The 21,598-nt window shown below is 49.4% G+C and overlaps 1 protein-coding gene across 1 annotated transcript in view; it reads left to right on the top strand.

Annotated features, from left to right (window-relative positions):
• UNC13B (unc-13 homolog B) overlaps window positions 1–21,598 on the top strand; it is a 336,698-nt gene that overhangs the window by 70,276 nt on the left and 244,824 nt on the right. Inside the window, exon 4 of the mRNA XM_050943528.1 lies at window positions 9,911–10,133. Coding sequence (XP_050799485.1) covers window positions 9,911–10,133 — 223 coding nt within the window. The remainder of the gene's footprint in view (window positions 1–9,910; window positions 10,134–21,598) is intronic.

The raw sequence follows: 21,598 nt of genomic DNA, 5'->3' as shown, positions 1-21,598 counted from the left end.
GGAGTCTGCAGCTCGACCCTGGCAGAGAGGTGGTGACCTCAAGAAGGGCTGGTGCACTAGGGGTCCCCCTGGAAACCGTGGGGAGCGGCGAACACCCCGGCCTGTGAGTGGTCAGCAGGAAGATGTATGCCAAGCGGCGCAAGTGCGACCTGGTGGAGCTGTGTAAGCAGAGGGGGCTGCACCCAGGGAGGCTCAGCAAGGACCAGCTGATTGCCCAGCTGGAGCAGGGAGACCGCATGAATGAACGGAGCCCTGTCTCTGAGGGAAGCAGCCGGGCAGATGCAGCGCAGGCACCAGTGTCTGTCCCCGCTGGGAGTGGTCAGGCGGCGGACGAGGGCTTCCCGAGACCCCCCCTTCCTAGGCCTAGGGGAAGGGCGGGGAGGAGCCCAGTGTATACCGAGGGCACCGTGACACCCCCGGCCAGCAGGGGATCCTCCCGGCAACGCTCGGCATCCGTGGAGCGGACGCGGCTGGAATATGAAAGGGAGAAGCTCGAGTTAAAGAGGCAAAAGCTGGAGGAGAAGGCGAAACAGCGTGAACATGAGCGGGAGGAGAAGGAGAAACAGCGTAAACATGAGCGGGAGGAGGAGGAGAAACAGCGTAAACATGAGCTGGACCTGGCCCAGCTGACGAGCAGTGGGGCCCCGGCTGCGGTGAGTGAGGGGGGACCCAAGCCTACAAAGAGCTTTGATAAGCACTTGCTGCCCCGGCGTAAGGAGGGGGAGGACATAGATACCTTCCTGACGGCCTTTGAGAATGCCTGCGAGCTGCACAGGGTTGACCCTGCAGACAGGATCGCAGTTCTCACCCCCTTACTGGACTCCACAGCTGTGGAGGTGTACAGCCGACTGAAAGGGGCGGAGGCAGGGGACTACAAACTGTTCAAACAGGCCCTGCTCCGCGAGTTTGGGCTGACTCCTGAGATGTACCGGAAAAAGTTCCGGAGCCAGCGTAAAACCCGTGAGGTCACATACCTACAACTGGTCAACCGGGCGCAGGGGTATGCCCGCAAGTGGACAGCTGGGGCCCAAACTAAAGAGGACCTGCTTGACCTATTCATACTGGAGCACCTGTACGAGCAGTGCCCGTCCGACCTGAGGCTGTGGTTGATGGACCAGAAGCCGGAGAACCCGCAGCATGCAGGCCAGCTGGCCGACCAATTTGTGGACAGTCGGGCAGGGGATGGCAGGGAGGAGTCTCGAAGGAGCAAGCCTGCCTCAACGCAGAGAGAGAGTCATCATGGGACCTCCCAGCGGGGTCCTATGGAGAACCCCCTCAAAAGGGGAACATCCAGCGGCAGGTCCCTCCGACTCACTCAAGGGGACCCACGAGACATGGGCTGCTATCGCTGTGGCCAACGAGGTCACATACGGGCCCAGTGCCCCAAGCTCAGGGACAGACCAAGCAGACCCAACCCGCAGAGGGTGGACTGGGTAAAAACCCAATCGGAGGAGGGGCTACGTTCCCAGGAAAGGGGGGCTGGCAACGTACCACCTGTGGATGCGCCAGGCTCCGGGTTTGTGGTTTACCGGGTGGGCGCGGGGCTGCCCCTCCGGAAGGAGTGCATTGTTCCCCTGGAGGTAGATGGGAGGAAGGTCACTGGGTACTGGGACACGGGCGCAGAGGTGACGCTGGCCCGGCCCGAGGTGGTGGCCTCAGATCGGATGGTGCCCGACACCTACCTGACCCTGATGGGCGTGGGCGGGACCCCATTCAAGGTGCCTGTGGCAAGGGTACACCTGAAGTGGGGGGCCAAGCAGGGCCCCAAGGATGTGGGGGTACACCGATATTTGCCCACTGACGTGTTAATGGGAGGGGACCTCGAGGACTGGCCTAGTAACACCCAGAGTGCCCTGGTCGTGACTCGTAGTCAGAGTCGGCAAAGGGCACTGCACCCTGACAACAGGGAAGGTACTCGACCCGAGGTGCAGGACCCTAACCCAGGGAGCGGGGAACGCCCAGGGGCACAGTGCAGAGAGGCTGCGGCCTCAGACCCAGCCAGCAGGAGAGAGCCGGTCCCCATCCCTGTCCCAGCTGCTGAGTTCCAGGCCGAGTTGCAGAAAGATCCCTCCTTGCGGAAGCACCGGGACCGGGCTGACCTTAGTGCGGTACAGACCATGAGGAGAGGTTGCAAGGAGAGGTTCCTGTGGGAGAAGGGGTTCCTGTACCGAGAATGGGCTCCCCCAGGGGAAGCAGAGTCATGGGGGATCAGGAGGCAGCTGGTGGTTCCCCAGAAGTTTCGTCACAAGCTGCTGTACCTGGCCCATGACATCCCTCTCGCAGGGCACCAAGGAATCCGACGCACCAGGCAGAGGCTGCTACAGAACTTTTACTGGCCTGGGGTCTTTACCCATGTCCGACAGTACTGCCAATCCTGTGACCCCTGCCAGAGGGTGGGGAAGGCCCGGGACAAGGGGAAAGCGGCTTTGAGGCCTTTACCCATCATAGAAGAACCTTTCCAGAAGGTGGCCATGGACATAGTGGGACCCCTCAGCAAGATGACCCGGTCAGGGAAGAAATACATCCTGGTGGTGGTGGATTTTGCCACTCGCTACCCCGAGGCGGTGGCCTTGTCCTCTATCGAAGCCGACACAGTGGCAGATGCGCTGCTGACAATTTTCAGCCGGGTGGGGTTCCCCAAGGAGGTCTTAACGGACCAGGGGTCCAACTTCATGTCGGCCCTGCTCCGGTCCTTATGGCAGAAATGTGGGGTCCAGCACAACTGGGCCTCAGCATATCACCCTCAGTCCAACGGGCTGGTAGAAAGGTTCAACGGGACGCTGAAGATGATGCTAAAAACATTTATGAACCAGCACCCGCAGGACTGGGACAAGTACTTACCTCACCTGCTGTTTGCGTACAGGGAGGTGCCCCAGGAATCTACCGGGTTTTCACCTTTCGAACTGTTGTATGGAAGGCGGGTAAGGGGGCCCCTAGACCTGATGAGGGACGAATGGGAGGGGAAGGCCTCTCCCGAGGGAGAGTCAGTGGTGGAGTATGTCCTGACCTTTCGGGAAAGACTGGCCGAGCTCATGGGCCTGGCCAGGGAGAATCTGGCCCGAGCCCAGAGGAGGCAGAAGGTCTGGTATGACCGCACGGCACGGGCCCGTGCCTTCGCTACCGGAGATCAGGTGATGGTCCTCATCCCCGTGAGGAGAAACAAACTCCAGGCCGCCTGGGAAGGCCCCTTCAAGGTTATCAAGCAACTGAATGAGGTAAACTATGTGGTGGAGCTGTCAAACCGGGCACATCACCATCGGGTGTACCATGTGAACATGATGAAACCATACTATGACAGGGGGAATGTGGTGTTGGCCGTGTGTGGACATTGGGAGGGGCAGGGAGATGACCCCTTAGTAGATCTATTCCCTGGGACAAAAGCTGGTTCCCCCCTGGAGGCGATTCCCCTCTCTGATCAGCTGACCCCGGGCCAGCATGCTGAGATCAGAGAGGTGCTGCATCTATACCGACAGCTGTTTTCCAACCAGCCTGGACGCACTAATTTGACTGTCCACCGGGTGGAGACCGGGTCACATCCCCCTATAAGATGCTCCCCTTTTCGGGTCACTGGTAAAACTGCCCAGGATCTTGAAAGAGAGGTCAGGGACATGCTGGCTTTGGGGGTGATCCAGCCGTCTTCCAGCCCTTGGGCCTCGCCAGTAGTGCTGGTTCCCAAGAAGGATGGGTCAATCCGGTTCTGTGTGGACTATCGAAAGCTCAATGCAGTTGTCACGGAGTGTGGGGGAGTCCGGCCCTGCACCCCTCTTCCTGGGACCCACAGTGACTCTTAGCCAGCCAGTAAAACAGAAGGTTTATTGGACAACAGGAACACAGGTTACAGCAGAGCTTGCAGGCACAGTCAGGACCCCTCCACCGAGTCCTTCTGGGCTTTCAGGGTGCTTGGATCCTAGCTAGGATACCCTGAATTCTGCCCACACAGCCCCAAGCCCAAACTCAAAACTGCTTCCCTCCTACCACTCCCTTCCTTTGTCCCCTTCCCGGGGAAAGGTGTTGACCTTTCCCCTCCCTTACCTAGCTCAGGTTACAGGCCCTGGCATCGTCCATCCCCTAAAGTCCTCCCCTGCTCTCCCGCTCCCCACACAGACAGTCCCTACTGCATCACAATTATCTGTCCACTTGATACATTAATCTGCGTACAGTGAGAGTAGAAAATGGTGTGCAAATACAATTCATGTCATACACAGTACATTTGAAATGAGTCATTGGAGAAAAGGGGAGTAGGAGGATTTTGCTGTAAGGTAATTGCCTTAATAATATGTATTCTCTTGCATCTTGCCTAGTTTAGCTGAAAATCTGGTAAGATGCTGTTAATGTAATATTATACATGCGTTGTTTATGTCTCAAAGTAGGTAAAACTTCATCACTTTAAACCTGTTTGCTACAAATTCAGAGAGGAATTGGTATTATTCTCATGCCACTGTGTGAGAGTTTCCTAGTATTGCTGGGTAAGCTACTTTAAAGTGCAGATTGCTCTGTGGAATTTATATTCCCTTTTTTTTGGAAATAGGGCCTTTCTCTCTCTTTCCTGTACTTTGAACTGGGTGTGCAAGTACACTAGTTCCTGGAAAGTCTTCTCGCCACAAAGTTCCCTTTCATAGGGGAGATGCTGACTGCTAAGCAGAGAACAGAAGTACTCCGTTTCTTGGAAGATCCATTGATACTTCATACTCAATCTAGATTAAAAAACAGACTGTGATGAGAGATGTAGTCATTCTGCTTTGCTTCTAGATACCTGTGTTTCAATGTGTGCCGTACTGTGACTGCCTAGAGGATGTCTTGGCTATTTAACTGTCTAGATTCCATCTGCTTGTTTAGATTTTTTTTTAAAGGATCCAGCCAATTTAAATGGGACTTCTCTCTGAAAATATTTTATGTATTGTTCTAGGATGAGGTTTTCAGGAGTGCTCAGTGTTGGCCTGCTCCTACTTCCCTTGAAGTCAGTGGTATTTTAACATTGAATTTGGTAGGGGCAGGCTTAGGCCAACACTGATTGCTTTTAAAATGCCACCCAGAATTAACACCTGGATCATCATCATGGAAAGATTAGAAGAAAGATAATCTCTGTTTTCATTGTGGTTTGGCAGCCCCTTGTGTATTGTAAGCTTAACTGTTTTCCTTGTTTAGTCAGTCAGGTTACTGGTTACTGTGGCTCTTTTAGCCATAGGGATTTTTAAAAAAAAATGGAAAATGTGATTGTAAAATCCCCCAAATTGGAGGCTCAGTGGCAGGTGAAATATGTGAAACTATTAACTTCTTTATTTCAAATTGACTAGATTTCAAGTTTCTGGTGTCCTTTAAGTGCCCAGTGATGTACAATAGCCTGTATAAGCTAATGACCTGGAAAATTGTACTTAAACTCATTTTTGGCTTTCAAGTTTTTAACTTAAGTGACCACATGCAATCAGTTTTAACTCTCCTTTGACAAAATATTTTTGCCCTGCTGGATGTTTTTGGAAAAGTGATGTCTCATTCAGCAAGAAGTTACGGCCTCTGTGTGCAGGAGGTGAGACTAGATTATAACAGTCCCTGTTCATTCATCACACTTTGCTCTCCACTTTTCCCCAACAGTCACTTAAAGGTTTAAGGAAGCTGGAGTCATTTAAATGGCTCTCCTCTTTAGTGAGGGGGTGTGAGATCATTGGAGCAGAATTCAAGGCACTCTCCCCCTTCTCCCTTGTCATAGGACTTGGCACACTGCATTGCTCTTATCACTGCTTGTGATATCCTTAGGAGTGAGATCAAGCTTGGGAACTGGATCCCAACTCTCATTGAGACAGCACAAGAAATTGCCATAAAACCACCAGGCAATTCTAAACCAGTTTAAACTTATTCTGTGAGAAGCCCCTCCTTCGCAGTTGGCCCTGGGTTGAGGATTTTTATAGCCAGTTTCACCCTCAAGCAACCTGTAACAGTGGTGCTGTCAACCCCCCAGAAAAGAGAATTTTTGAAGAAAAATACTTGCCCAAATGTAAACCCGACTGACATGGCTGGGGCAGCAATGGGTGGAAACTATTTTGAGACCAGTACAAAAATAACGAAATGCTTTCTGCCCTGTGGCAGTGGCATCAGAATTACTGCACTGATGAAAATAGGGAATTTGGATTTGGATATGCCAGTTCCCCAAAGTTCACATGTATACTTCCTGTCTCTTGTGTCTTGCTTTTCTTTTCAGGCTCTAGACCCTTACTCTGTAAATCTCTGTGTTATGTGACTTTGTCCAATAGCTCTGTGTGTGTGTGTGTGTGTGTGTGTGTGTGTGTGTGTGTGTGTATATATATATATATAAAAATATATATATTGACTGTATGCATGAATATTCAGTTATTTATCAGAGCAGAGCATGCCTCTTCCCTTTCTCTCAGATTTATCCCCTTTACGCAGTAGGACTGTAGACTGAGACTATTTGCATCCCCTGAGAGCATTTGGTGCATGTGAAGTTACCTAAACCAATTCCTTTAAGTCTTTTTACCAATGTGTAGCATTATATCTTTAGTTACTAACATATTGGTTTTCAAAGACTACATGAAAGTATAACCTTAATGAGATGACTTAGCCGGAATGGGAAAACTTAGAGCATCAGCATCCTCAGGCAGAAGATGCTGTAAGTCATCCCATTGCTATTTTTTTGTGTGAAGATTATTTTGCTAAACACTGTAAGCATTAATACACTATCCATTCAATAGAAAGGACCAGGTATCTGCAAAGCTGCTTCTGCAAGTTGTTGTCAGTCTCCTCTTCTTAGGATGAATTAAATTCCTTTTAGTAATGAATATTAATGCACTGGTGTTACCACCACCGCATCTTACTACACACTTCTGCTAAATTAAAACATATTGCTGCCTGTGTAAGAGACAGATGTTTATAGCCTTACTCATACTGACTAGTCCATGGGACTACTCCTGGAGCAAGGCACTGAAGTGGGGCTGCTTGTGCAGTAAGGTGCTATTCAACATAAGTAAGTGAACCAGAATCTGGCCATAAATTATTAGTATACTTGCCACCAGTCTTGCTTTCTAGTGGTGCCATCATTCCTAGACGTACTGCAGATGCTCCGGGCATTTATTAAAGATGTATATGTTTGGTGTAGCCTCCTTGTTGTCACTGAGTTATGGGCTCCTATTCTTTAAAACATGCTCTAACTTGGTACCCATGAGACTACACATGTTGTGCATTAATGATAACATAGAGAAATCCTGGTGCCACATGTTACAAATACTGTGTATTCTAATGACTTGGATGAGTAACGCTTAAATTTAATCTACAGTTTTACAAATGCTAAAGTCTTGCTTTTAGAGAGACAAGGTGGGTGAGGTAACAACTTCTGTTGGGGAGGGAGACAAGCTTTCGAGCTGAAGAGCTCTGTGAGCTAGAAGGCTTGTCTCTCACCAAGGGAAGTTGGTCCAATAAAAGATTATCTCTCACCTTATGTCTCTAATATCTTGGAACCCATATGGCTGCGACAACACTAAATTACTGCTGTGATTCTCTCTGGCAGGAGAGCCTCCTTACTGAGACGTAATGTGCATCACCATTGCTACAGAAGAACAGAATATTTATTGAACTCTTCAGAGTGGAGAGTTTTACCCTTTGTACTGTAAGGCGGATTCTCTACAGTCAATGTAGTGAGCTAATGTCCTTTGGAAGACTGACCATACAAATGCATAATTGCAAGGTGGTTTAAGCACATTAACTGGAAAGGGTTATGCTGCACTGAGGGATGTGGCACCATTTCTGCATTATTCAATATGCCCTAAATTGAGGGGTTTGCAGAAAAACATTAAGTAGTTGCCCGAGGGAACCCCAAATATTAAGTTAGTATAGAGTGACACACACATGCTTCCATAATACAAGTATTGGGTATAGTAACAGTGCCATTGTTTTAGTGTGATGCAAGTCAGCTGGGGTGACGCTAACCTTCAAAGTAGCGTGTGTTATCCTTCTGAGGCTAGGGCCCCCATTGTGCTAGGTACTGGGCAAACAGATGACAGTCCCTGCCCCAAAGATTTAGGACTTAACTTGCTAGGGGTGCTCAGCACCGTTGCACATCAGGTTGTTAATTTTTACACAGTAGTTGTTTTTGAGGAGTGAGCAGTTTTAAAATCCTTTTCTAAGTTGATAAGGTTTCCAAGACTGAGTGTTGTAAGGGGGAAATTGTTGATATTTTAGTTTGTTTTTGCTGCATGGTTACTCTGTTACTGTATTTTATGGGGTTCCAGTTTTTCTTTTCCACCTAGAGTGCAAGATTGGCACCTCTTTGTTTTTAATGAATCCAAACAATTCAAGGGAATAGCAATTCGTTTTTGTTTTGTTTATGGAGACTGACAAGAACTGCGTAACATTAGCCTGTTAAGGAGCAGAAGACTATACGCTATGTTCATTGAAGGCAATCAAATGGACTAGATTTGGTTTATGAATAGAAAGCCTGTTTGAAGGAGATTTCAACTAGATGTGCTGACATGTTCTCCAGTGGAGGTGTTTTTTGTTTTCTTCCATGTCAGGATATTACTATACCTTTACACGATATTAAGGGGAACAGATTTTCAGTAATAGCAAACCTTAAATTATATGAAACAATAGAAACTGTTAAGTCGAAAGAAATGAAAGGTTCAGTGGAAAACAAGTATCCATCAAATGTGGATAATTTCAGTCTGGAATTTCCAGAATTAAACTTCCATTTGTTTGTAAAAGAAATGGGGAAAGCAAACAAAGAAACCAACCAGTACTTTGATTTCCTTGATCAGTCCCAGTCAGTCTGTGCTATGATGATGGTGATTGAGGCATGCATGGAGTACGGAAACAGCTTCTCAGAGAGAGCTTGGATTGGATTGTCGTTTTTATCCAGGCTTTGGTGCTAGTGGTGGTCATGAGCAGTAATGGCTGATGCTTGTGATTTTTCTTTGTCAAGCATGTTAGCAATGCACTGCACCTGCTTTATCACTGTTATCTATTTGACTGGAAATTTGCAAAGATTAAGTTGCCATACTGCACGGCCTAGTAGGAGCTTTATTTTTTAGGCCATGAACAGATGTCAGACTAGAACTTTCATTTTTCTTCCCTTTTGGAAGGGTTATTAAGTTGCAATGCCTTTCAAGGGAGAGGTGCAATATGTGGAGGGAGCTTTTTTGTTGCGATGGTATTTGCACTACAGTCATTTGTATTGACTTCTTAAAGGTTCGAAATGTGACAATTAACTGTAGCTACAGGAATGTGTTAAATGTAGCAATTACAATAAGAAGAAATAACTTGTATACTTGCAGAGTTACGCTGCTAGTTGATTTTGACTTTCTTCTTGACTGACAAGCATATGATAGCCTTTCAACAATCTCTGTCCCTGAAAGAAATGAAACATTTTTGATACTGGTAAAGTATGTTGAAAGGAATGATACAGGGATTGTAAACATGTAAAGGGGAAGCAAGTTAGAAGCTTTCATTAATTTCCTTTTCTGCTCCTCTGGTTTGATTGGGTTTTTAAAATCAGTCACTAGATGAAAGAGAGTAGAATAAAATCCTCAGGGCAGACTCAATTTCGCACAGGGGAATGTACTTCTCTGACAACTGAATTGTTTTTATTAGGGTTTTTTGCAACTATAGTAAAGGAATCCAAGAAAGTTTCCTAAATTAAAAGCATCTCATGCTCCTATTTGTCAGAGTGGTTGAAGGGAAAACAAAAAAAAGTAAATGTTTGTCTCAGGAGCTGGCAAATGAGAGAGAGAGAGAGAAGGAAAGGTACACTGGGAATTCTTCAGTATAAATTCGAAGAACATGAGCTCATGCGCTGGATTGCCTTTAGGCCTCTTAAAAGACTTCTTGATTTGAAGTGTGAAATGGGCTCTGCTATCCCATCTGGGTGGAATTGGTGAATTGTGCTCTAACTACTTTTGTTTCTTAGCCTTGGAAGACCCTGATAGTGCAGTGGATGATAGAGACAGTGACTACCGCAGTGAGACCAGCAACAGCATTCCTCCTCCTTACCACACAATCTCACAGCCCAACGCCTCTGTGCACCAGTTCACTGTGCCCTCTCGCCTGCAGCAGCAAGGTGTGTCTCGGGACTCCTGCATGGACTCCATGCAGAGCTATGATCTGGATTACCGGGAACGTATGGCCATCAGGTGGGTGTTGACTTTAAAACCGTAGTTCTTTCTCTGCCCTTGGATGTTTACTGTAGACCCTGAAGGCATTATGCAAACTGATGAGGGACAACCTAGAGGCTTTGAAAGTATTGTAATATCATTTGCCTTTGTCAATAGATGTGCTGTTCTAGTCTAAATCTCCACCTTTGAAGAACGCAAGTACCATGGCAGATCCTGCAGCCTAGTTTCATAAAAGAATTTTTAAAATGTGCCCAAACTTAGAAGCTTTATTGGTTCTATTTTTCCTTAAATAAATAAGAGTACAACGCTTGAAAAATGTCATCTGGCAATTGTGTGGTACTTTGCTTTAGAAACAAACAGGACTGCCGGGGGGGGGGGGGGACAAGTGGGGCAGTTTGCCCCGGGCCCCAGAGGGGCCCCCACAAGAATTTTTTGGGGCCCCTGGAGCGGGGTCCTTCATTTGCTCCGGGGGCCCCGGAAAACTCTTGCGGGGCCTGGGCCCCCAGAGCTGCTTCAGCTCCAGGTCTTCGGCAGCAATTCGGCGGCAGGGCCCAGGCCCCCTGAATCCTCTGGGTGGCCCTGGAAACAAATGAAACTCGGTGTGGTAGTGGTGTCCTATGGTAAATTTTCTCTTCACTGGTGACAAATTAATTTTGTTTCCCATTAGCTGTTATCCCTCTATCAGCTGCTCTCACACACACACACTATTCAAGGAAGGAGCCTTTGTCTATTCACTTTGTCCTACCTGTTGTCACATAGCACTGTATGGGTTTATTGCCAGAAATTGATATTCCGCCGCCCCCCAGATTTTTTTTCATTTAAGGTGTTTTGCACATAGCAGAACATTGTACAGTCTGTGGTGGTTCTTTTAATCACAGATCAGCAGTTTATCAACCATTACTTCACCCTGTACAGCTCATTTGGTGAATAATAATAATTATCATATTGCTTAAGAGCCCTAGTAATGAACCAGGGTGCCATACAAACTCTTAGCAAGAGCACAGGCCCACAAAGCTTATGCTCTCTAAATACAAGTAAAGGGAGAACAGGTGGATGCAACAGACAGGCAATGGGAGCACAGGGAAACAATGAGACAAGATTAATCAGCTTGAAAAGCCATGGTTTTGGAGAAATAGGATATGATGCTTTGATATATACTTCATGTGCTGAAATAATCTGGAAGGGAAAGGTAGTTGCTTGAACATATACACCTCTACCTCGCTATAACGCGACCTGATATAACATGAATTTGGATATGATGCAGTAAAGCAATGCTCTGGGGGAGGCCTGAACACTCCGGTGGATCAGAGCAAGTTCAATATAACGCGGTAAGATCTTTTGGCTCCTGAGGACAGCGTTCTATTGGGGTAGAAGTGTATCTACCAAAAAAGTGAAAGGTGCAGAGTTTGCACTTTGTGTATCAAACTGGTCCTATTCCCAAACCCTGGGCATGCCTCCATACCAGAGGGGATACTTGCATTCTCAAGTCTAGACATCAGTTGTTTTCATGGGTTGTGCTTCTGTTTCCTGGCATGGTGGCTTTATTATAGTGATCATGCTGTTAACTCAGTCAGTTAGTATCTAATTAGAAACACCTTATTTTACTAGTAATATTCAGCTTTTACTTTGTCACTGCTAATGGGACTTTTTGTGGTGTATTTTTGTATTTTTATCTACAGCAGTGTGATGTATTGTTCTCAGTGCACTGTAGTCCATTAAACACACAATCCGATTCTTTCTCATGCATCCTGTGCAACCGATAAGTTGTTTCTCACAGGACTTCCTATTCCATTATTTCAAACTCTTATAGTCATCTGTCCTTGCACAGATGTGTTGCTGTGGCTTTGCTACATAGGCTTATTTTGTGCCCACTTGATCAAAATAGCTTCTTTTTTTTAAAAAAAATTCTAACCTGAGGTGGCTGCTAGTGGGTTTTATGGGGGGGAAGGGGATTGTGGGTGGTGGTGGTGGGGGGATTGCTTGCGCTTGCTGTTTACATTGCACCCAGCTCCAGCATCTCTTTGTAAATTCACCTCTTGTTCACAAACCAGTACAATTAATTCAGGGATGTCTGATGGCCTTTGTTATGCAGGAGGTCAGACAAGATAACCACAGTGGTCCCTTCTGGTCTTATTTATAAATCTATTAATCTCTTGGTTTCCAAATCTGAGTCCCAGTAAGGAACTCCTTCATCATTCTTGGTGATATGTCCTCCTGCTGTATGTATTTATGCTTGTAATTCTTATACAGTGTGAGCTGAGTGATTCACATTTGCAAAATGCTTGCTTTGATTGCATCTTGAACTTTTTACCTAGGGAGATGGTAGATTCTCCATCATTATCCAGCCTTGACCCAAAAACTGCAATCTTCTTGACAGATATGGTCTAGCTCAAACAGAAGTTATGAGTTTGAGGCAGAAATTATTGGATGAGTTTCTTTAGCCTGTGCTATGCAGGAGGTCAGATTACATGATCCCTTCTGGCCTTAAAATCTACAAATCTGTCACCACATCCTTGTGTTGGGCATGTTTGTATTTCATGATGATTGCACAGTGCAAACAAATCTCTTTGCCACTTTGACTGCATGCTGTCTTTTTGCATTGGTATGTATTCTTAGGTACCCTTCTGTTCTTTCGCTGCTTGCTAAGAGCTTGATTACATTAGGAGTTTTTGCACTGGTGTAGCTAGACCAGTGCTGCCCCTCAGCATAGATGCACTGCACTGCTAACAGCAAGGCTTGTGCTGGTGCTCCTTTACCCATAGGGGTGATGATAATGCCTAGCTCTTTTCATCAGCAGATCTCAAAGGAAGTCAGTAACATTATCCCATTTTACGGATGGGGAAACATGCTCACTGGGGGATTGCCCTAATCAGGCTGCGTCTGTGCAGCTGCATGGCTACGAAATCCCTATTGCGGACGTGCTCGAATACTTTGATTTGTGAAGAACAATTTCTACAGCCTCTGTAAAGGCCTGCTGTTTTTTTGGAAAGTCAGATGTCCAACTGAGCTTGTTCAGGGCAAGCTTGAACTGGGTCAAGAATTCTGTGATGAAAATATAATTGGCTAGTTCTTCTTTGAGTGCTTGCTCATATCGATTCCAAATAGGTGTGCACGTGCTGCGTGCATGATTGGTGGAAGATTTTTACCCTAGCAACACTCCATGGGTCGGCTGACGCGCCCCCTGGAGTGGCGCCCTTATGGCACCTGATATATGCCACTGCCGACCCAACACCCCCTCAGTTCCTTCTTACCGCCCGTGATGGTCATTGAAACTGTGGAGCGCAGCATAACTGATCTCCACTTCCCTAGCTCTTTGCTCGTTAATACCTGTAGATAATTGTTATAGTTTCTAGTTGCAATTAGTTAGTGTATATAGTGATTGGAGGTCAGGGGCTTCTCCCCTTCTCGGTACTGGGCCCATGCTTGGGTCTCCGAGCTTCAAACCCTGCTTAGCCTGCCTCAAGCTGATGCCTACGGGAGACTCCCACAACTGCTGTATGAAGTCCCTGGAGGGATCCCATCAACTAGATAAGTGCTGTATTCAAGCCTCGGACAAAAAGGGAGCGGGACTTTCATTTGAAGCAGTTCCTCATGGAAGTGGCATTTAGCCTGGCCCCACACCGAGACCTGGCACCGTCAGTCCGAAGTGTGCCTCTGGCGCCGGATCGACCTGGCACGGGCAAAGACTCCTGGCACCGAACGTCTCCGGCACCGTTACCAGCACAGCACCACTCGCGGTCTCCGGGGGCCGGGAAGCAGCACAAGCAACCTGCTGCTCCTGTACAGTTGTTGGCACTGCCTGTGCCCCCCTTGGAGCAGGGTCCTGTGCCAGACTGCCCCATGAAGGCTCCAACTCCAGCACCGTCGATTCTGGTTCCACAAGCGCCATTGAGTCCGGTGCACATAAGCTCCTGGGTTGAGCTCGGCCTGCCTTCCACTCCGGAGACTCTCCACTGCTCGCGACCTGATTGCGCTCACCGAGCCAGGACCATCACAAACTTCAGTACTGCCAGTGTGGGCTGTTCCATCGATAGGGAAGCCCTCCATGATGCGCCCTCCATTGCAGAGCGAGAAACGTCAGTACCGATCTTGGTCCCAGTCCAGGTCCCGGTCCCGGTCCAGGCGCTGGTCTTGTCCACGGCACCGCTCACAGTCCCGGCACATATCACCATCTCGGTGCCGGCCATACTCGTGGCGCCGCTCCACCTCAAGAAAATCTCCTTCCTGATACGGTCAGTACCGATCCAGCTCCCAGCACAGGTCTCCTCGGAGTCATTCCCGGTGCTGCTCCACCCGTAGATCTTCATCCAGGTCCAGATCTACCTCCCAGCATCGATACGACCGCCAGTCCCGGTCCAGATCACGGTACTGCTCAAGACCATGGCTCCGATCTCCGTCCCCACGGCACTAGCCAACAGTGCAACTCAGCATGAGCGATCGGCTCCACCTTGGCCATCCCGCCCCATCTTGGAGTCATCCCAAGTGGAGAGTGGCTACTGCATCCATGACCAAGATGCGGACGGCGCTAGCCAATGGCATGACAAGAGGTAGGATCCTGCTCAGGGACCCCCACAATTGTCTTTTTGGACCCCTTGGGCATACCATCAGGCCCAAGGCATCCCATCGGGAGCTTCTCGTTCTGCCCACTCGGAACCTTGGGTCCTGGAGGCCACTGTCAGTCGCCCCCCCCTACATGGAGGACCTAGGGCAGCCGGACCCCTCCAGCAGGACTTACCCCAGGACCTTTTAGTCCTGGGCGTATCCTCCTCATCCTCCCCTGAGGAGGCGGTGGCGGGCACATCCTCCTCTGGCCAACCACCTATAGACCTCCGTGCGCACCAAGACTTGCCTCGTAGGGTGGCACAAAACGTGAACCTCCAGGTCGAAGAGGTGGTGGAGGTTGAGGATCCGGTGATGAACATCTTATCTGTCGATGTCCCCACACGTATAGCTTTACTCTTTATTAGGACAGTCCAGGCTAATGCCAGTACAATCTGGCAGTCTCCGGCGTCCATTCCTCCCACTGCCAAGGGAGTGGAGAGGAAGTACTTCATCCCCTCCAAAGACTCTGAGTACTTGTACATTTTCCCCCCCTCCAGACGTGCTCCTTCGTTGTACAGTCCATTAATGAGAGGGAAAAACACGGTAAACAAACTCCCGCTCTTAAATCCAAGGACGCTATACACCTGGATTTATTCAGACGCAAGACCTATTCAACTGGCAGCCTACAACTTAGGGTGGCTAACCAGCAGGCCCTCTTGATGGGGAAGTTCAAAGAGCTGGTTCCTTGGGAGTCCAGGGAGGAGTTCGGGGCCTTGCTAGAGGAGTGCAATAAAGTAGCCAGGACCTCCTTGCAGGCTTCGATAGATGTGGCAGACTCTGCGGCTAGGACTCTAGCCTCAGACATAGCTATGTGCTGTATCTCGTAGCTTCAGGTGACCGGTCTTCCACTGGTGCTGCAACAAACAATTCACGACCTGTCCCTTGATGGCCAGGGGTTATTTTCAGACAAAACTGACTCCAGAGTCCGAAGGATAACCGGTCATCATCGTGCGCTCATTGGGCATGCATACCCCGATGACGCAACGTAGGCCCTTCTGATCCCAACTGCAGCACACCTACTCTAACCCCCGGCCGAGACCGAACTTTTCTAGAAGACATGGCCGCAGTGGTAGGAAGAGGCAGTCTGGTCCTCAGACAGGCCAGAAACAGGGCCCCCCACCAAACCATCAGTGGGTCCCAAAGAAAACTTTTGAAGGTGCACCCCTGGGCAGAGCACCAGTCTCCTTACAGGATCCTTCCCTACCTTTCACCAACTACTTCTCCTATTTCCTCTCTACATGGTCCCGCATAATGTCAGACCGCTGGGTCCTATGCACGGTGGAAAGTGGATACCGACTTCAATTTGTTTTGTCCCACTCTTCCCACCCTCCTGACCTGTCCCTCTTCAGGGATCCCTCTCACGAGCAACTCCTCCTACAGGAGGTGCAGACACTCTTGGCTATCGGAGCTATAGAGGAGGTTCCAAGGGATCTGAGGGCAGGGGGTTTTACTCCCGCTACTTCCTAATCCCCAAGGCAAAGGGTGGGCTATGGCCCATTCTGGACCTGCGCGGACTCAACAAATTTATGGTAAAGTTGAAGTTCCGCATGGTTTCATTGGGGACCATTATCCCTTCCCTGGATCCTGGAGACTAGTACGCTGCCTTCGACATGAGGGACGTATACTTCCACATAGCAATCTACCCATTGCACAGGCGCTTCCTTCGCTTTGTGGCCAGTCAACAACACTTCCAGTTTATTGTTCTCCCCTTCAGCCTATCCACAGCACCAAGGGTATTTACAAAGTGTATGGCTGTCGTAGCTGCCTCGCTCCGTTGACGTCAGATCCAAATGGCTCATTCGGAGTCGATCTGAGCTCCAGGTGCAATCCCATGTTCGGTTCGCTGTGAACTTGTTCAGCTGCTCAGTGTCGAAAAGTCCACTTTGCAGCCGACCCAGAGAATAGACTTCATCGGAGCAGTCCTGGATTCAAATCTCGCCTGGGCGTGCCTACTGCATGCCCGCTTCCAGTCCATGGCGAGCATAATCCATGGCCTCCGAAGCTTCCTGACCTCAACAGCACGCACATGCCTTGGTCTACTGGGACACATGGTGTTTTGCACCTTCATGACCAGACATGCCAGACTACGCCTCAGTCCACTTCAGGCCTGGCTCTCATTAGTCTACCGTCCAGGTCGAGACAATCTAGACACAGTGCTCACAGTACAGATGGAAGTCTTAACCTCCCTGGCTTAGTGGTTGAACCCCAACTTCGTATGCGGGGGAATGCCATTCCACGCCCCACAGCCTTCCCTAGTCCTAATCACAGATGCATCATCTCTGGGCTGGGGCCCTCACCTTGCGGACCTTCGCACGCAGGGCCTTTGGTCCACACAAGAGAGAACCTTGCACATCAACGTACGGGAACTGAGAGCAGTACACGTAGCATGTCAGGTGTTCCGTAAACACCTTCAGGGCCATTGTGTCGCAGTCTTCACAGATAACACAACCGCCATGTTTTACATCAACAAGCAAGGGGGACTGCGGTCGTCTTCCCTCTGTCAGGAAGCCATTTGCCTGTGGGAATTCTGCATAGCCCACTTGATTGACCTGGTGGCGTCGTTTCTCCCAGGAGTCCAAAACACCTTGGCAGATTGCCTCAGCAGGTCCTTCCTGGCTCACGAGTGGTCGATTTTCGCCTGGACGTTATCCATTCTGTTTTCTGGAAGTGGGGGTTTCCTCACATAGACCTTTTCGTCTCTCGAGAGAATCGGAAGTGCCACGTGTTCTGTTCTCTACAGGGGCGCTCCCCAGGCTCCCTATCAGATGTCTTCCTGATGCCATGGAAAGACCATCTGCTCTACGTCTTTCCTTCACTCTCATTGGTCCACAAGGTCCTTCTCAAATTGTGAAGGGATAAGGCCCACTTAATCTTGATTGCCCTGGCATGGCCCAGGCAACATTTTATACACCACTCTCTTCGATCTGTCAGTGACCACACCAATTCCACTCCCATTGTGGCCGGACCTGATCACTCAGGAACACAACTGACTGTGTCATCCAGACCTGCAATCCCTCCGTCTCACAGCATGGATGCTGCATGGCTAACTCAATCTGAGCTGCGTTGCTCCTACTCGGTGCAGCACGTACTCTTGGTAGCAGAAAGTCCTCTGCTAGGTCACATATCTGGCCAAGTGGAAGCGTTTCTCCTGCTGGTGTGCCCTGAGCAAAACTGCCCCTCTGGAGGTGCCAGTACCTACCATCCTAGATTATCTCTTTTCCTTGAAACAGCAAGGCCTAGCAGTTTCATCTATCAGAGTACACCTAGCAGCAATTTCAGCCTTCTACCTGGGCAAAAACAGGTGCACGGTTTTCTTCAATCCCATGGTCAGCAGGTTCCTCAAGGGATTGGCACGTTTGTACCCACAAATTCGGCATCCACCTCCTATGTGGGACCTCAGCCTGGTCCTAGCCAGGCTCATGGATGCCCTGTTCGAGCTGATGGCCACTTGCTTGCTTCTGTACCTTTCCTGGAAAACAGCTTTCCTCATCACTATCACCTCAGTGAGACGCGTGTTGGAACTTTGAGCTCTCTCGTCGGACCCACCGTATACTGTGTTTCATAGGACAAGGTACAGCTGTGACCACACCCTTCCTTCCTTCCTTCCTTCCTAAGGTGGTGTCTGCCTTCCATGTCCACCAACACATCTTCCTTCCGGTCTTCTAACCAAAGCCGCACGCTTCTCGGCGAGAGCAACAGCTGCATTCCCTAGACGTTTGCAGGGCTTTCGTCTTTTACATCGAACGAACGAAACCCTTTAGGAGGATGACCCAGTTGTTCGTAGCTGTGGCAGACTGGATGAAGGGCCTCCCGGTCTCCACACAGTGCATCTCGTACTGGATCACATTGTGCTCCGTGAGTGCTATGACTTGGCTGGTGTCCCAGCTATGCACCTTACTGCTCACTCTACTAGGCTCAAGCTTTGTCCTCTGCCTTCCTGGCTCATGTGCCCTTACAGGAGATCTGTAGGGTGACAACTTGGTCATCAGTACACACCTTCACTTCCCACTGTGTGATAGAGCAGCTGTCCAGGGGTGATGCTGCATTTGGTTCCGTGGTCCTTCACTCCGCGACATCTCACTCCGACCCCACCACCTAGGTACGGCTTGGGAGTCACCTGATAGGAATGGATGTGAGCAAGCACTCAAAGAAGAAAAGTGGTTACTCACCTTTGTAACTGTTGTTCTTCGAGATGTGTTGCTCATATCCATTCCAAACCCACCCTCCTTCCCCTCTGTCAGAGTAGGCGGCAAGAAGGAACTGAGGGGGCATTGGGTCTTCAGGGACATATATCCAACGCCATAAGGGCGCCAGTCCAGGAGGCACCTCAGCCGACCCACCAAATGTTGCTAGGGTAAAAATCTTCTGGTGATTGTGCACGCGGTGTGCACACACCTAACTGGAATGGATATGAGCAACACATCTCAAAGAACAACAGTTACAAAGGTGAGTAATCGTCTTTTCTTTGACTGATTGCAGACATATATCCTTCTCAGGTGTGGTAGCACCAAATGCACCAACATCAGAGGTTTTTCCTTTAGCAGTACTTGTTAGGGTGGTACACGTACTGTGTCTCCTTGTGGCTTGTCCTGAGGCTATGTAATGTGGCATCCTGACCCCCCTTAGTTATTACTTACTGCCAGTGGCCTTAGTTGCTTCTCCGCATGTGTGAGGCTTTTCATCATGGTTTTTTCCCCTCTGTGTTTGTCACCAAGTTTTTTTTCACTTTGTAAATAGCTTTGATAGTTATTAGTAGTGGTACCTGTAGTCTAGTTAGCTGCCTTTTGCTTCTGAAGTGGCAGCAGACAGACCCTGGGACCCTGATTTTCTCGAAAAGGGGTCACTCTGCATCTTGGAAACTGCCTCAGAAGAGGATCCACAAGATGAATCAGAGATTCATTGGCCATTGCATTCAGTACCTAAGGATGCAGTTATGGCACTGCCATTTTCAGTACCTTTGAGCCCACATATGTCTGTGGCAGAGGTGGACTTGCTCTGTTTGTCTGTGCCACCCTCGCTGCTACCTCAGGACTCAGTGGGTCTGTTGATACCGCTTGCAATTCCAGGCCCTTCAACACTAGGGCTAAGGTTGATGCAAGCGACTTATGCAGTGCCAGTGATGAAACAGATGCTGTCTTCAGCACAGCTGACTGTGGGTTTGGTGTTGGTGCACTCCTCCTCTGTGGCACTGTCTACATACTCACCTTAGTGCCAGGGGCCTTAGACTACCCTCTGAGCCTGCACAGACTCAGTCATGCTCCTCAGCACCAACAGGAAATGATTTTCTGGACTTTTTGGCAATATGTCTGGCCAACAACCCTCCCATCCTAAGGACTGACTTTGCACTCATCTTGTTGGTTTATGGGTAAGTCAGGATATCCTGTGACCCCCACCTCGGTGGCTTACGCCCATGCTCACAGACTATCCAGAGAGCTCTTTAGGTTCCAGTGTGGCATCTTCTCCACATCTCGTCTCCTCCACAGTGGAAGAAATCTTGCAGGTCCTCTAAGCTCCCTGCAGAGGGAAATCATTGGTACCAAGAGGGTTCCCATACTTATAGCAATTACAAACGATATTGGCCTCCTATACCTTGATCCTTCTTGCAGTGTTCCTCCTGTGACTTGTGGAGAACTTTCTACTCACACAGAGCTAGGACTCCACCCCAGTCTGCAAGCAGACCTGCCTACCCTCAGAGGGGTCAGCTTCTACAGTAGCCCCCGCAGACCTGCCTACCCTCAGAGGGATCAGCTTCTACAGTAGCCCCCGCAGACCTGCTTACCCTCAGAGGGATCAGCTTCTATAGAGTAGCCCCTGCAGACCTGCCTACCCTCAGAGGGATCAGCTTCTATAGAGTAACCCCCGCAGACCTGCCTACCCTCAGAGGGATCAGCTTCTATAGAGTAGCCCCCGCAGACCTGCCTACCCTCAGAGGGATCAGCTTCTACAGTAGCCCCCTCAGACCTGCCTACCCTCAGAGGGATCAGCTTCTATAGAGTAGCCCCCGCAGGGCTGTAACAGAGTGTCCATCTTCTTGAGCCACAGCTCCTGGAGGAGACTTTGCCAGAGCAACAACCACTCTCTTTCATGAGGCCACCAGCGCCCTCCTCGCCACCTCAGGCACATACAGGAATCCCAAATTCCTTGTCTCCCCTCTTAGCGGATTTTAAATCTTACCCTGATCTTCTCCAAAGGATCTCTTCAGCTCTGGTTATATAGGGAGAGCCACGCTGGCTAGCTGCGGCAAACTTTCCAGCTGCCCTGGTGTGGGATCCAAGCAGCCCTCCGCCCAGGCCAGGTGGACAGACCCAGGCTCCTCACAACTGCTAGTGCAGCTCTCCTCAACCTGGCTCCAGCCAGTGGGGCAGCTTGGAGCTGCAGCCCGGCTGTGATAAGAGCTGGGCGGGCAGCTGTGTGGAACTGCGGTGGCCCCTCCACCTGCTCTGGGTGTGGGGCCTGAGCAGCCCCCCACCCAGTGTCCCTTCCCTCTAGGTTTCCTGCCCAGGGCAGATGGAGGATTCGTGCTGTGGTTCCTCACAGCTGTCCTCCTGGCTCTTACCGTCAGAGCCGTGTGCCAATACAAAATGGTATCTGCATCCACCCTGTTGTTTGCAGAAATGGTCCAAGGGTATCTGCTTCCACAGATGCGGATATCCATGGATATAAAGCAGATACCTGGGGATTTGCAGGGCTCTATGCATCAGAGATCTGGCAGTATCCACACAAACAGTATCTCTGTGTATCGCTTCCTGCATCCATTCAGTATGTCGTAGCTAGTATTCCTCCTCCACAGATGTGCTTGGCTAATTCAACAAGGGCCCAGGCCACATCTATGGCTTTCCTCAGGGATGTTCTCATACTGGACATTTTATAGGACTGCTACT

The sequence above is a fragment of the Gopherus flavomarginatus genome, chromosome 3 (assembly GCF_025201925.1).
Source record: "Gopherus flavomarginatus isolate rGopFla2 chromosome 3, rGopFla2.mat.asm, whole genome shotgun sequence".
NCBI lineage: Eukaryota > Metazoa > Chordata > Testudines > Testudinidae > Gopherus > Gopherus flavomarginatus.
This window is presented reverse-complemented; position numbering and strand designations above follow the sequence as displayed.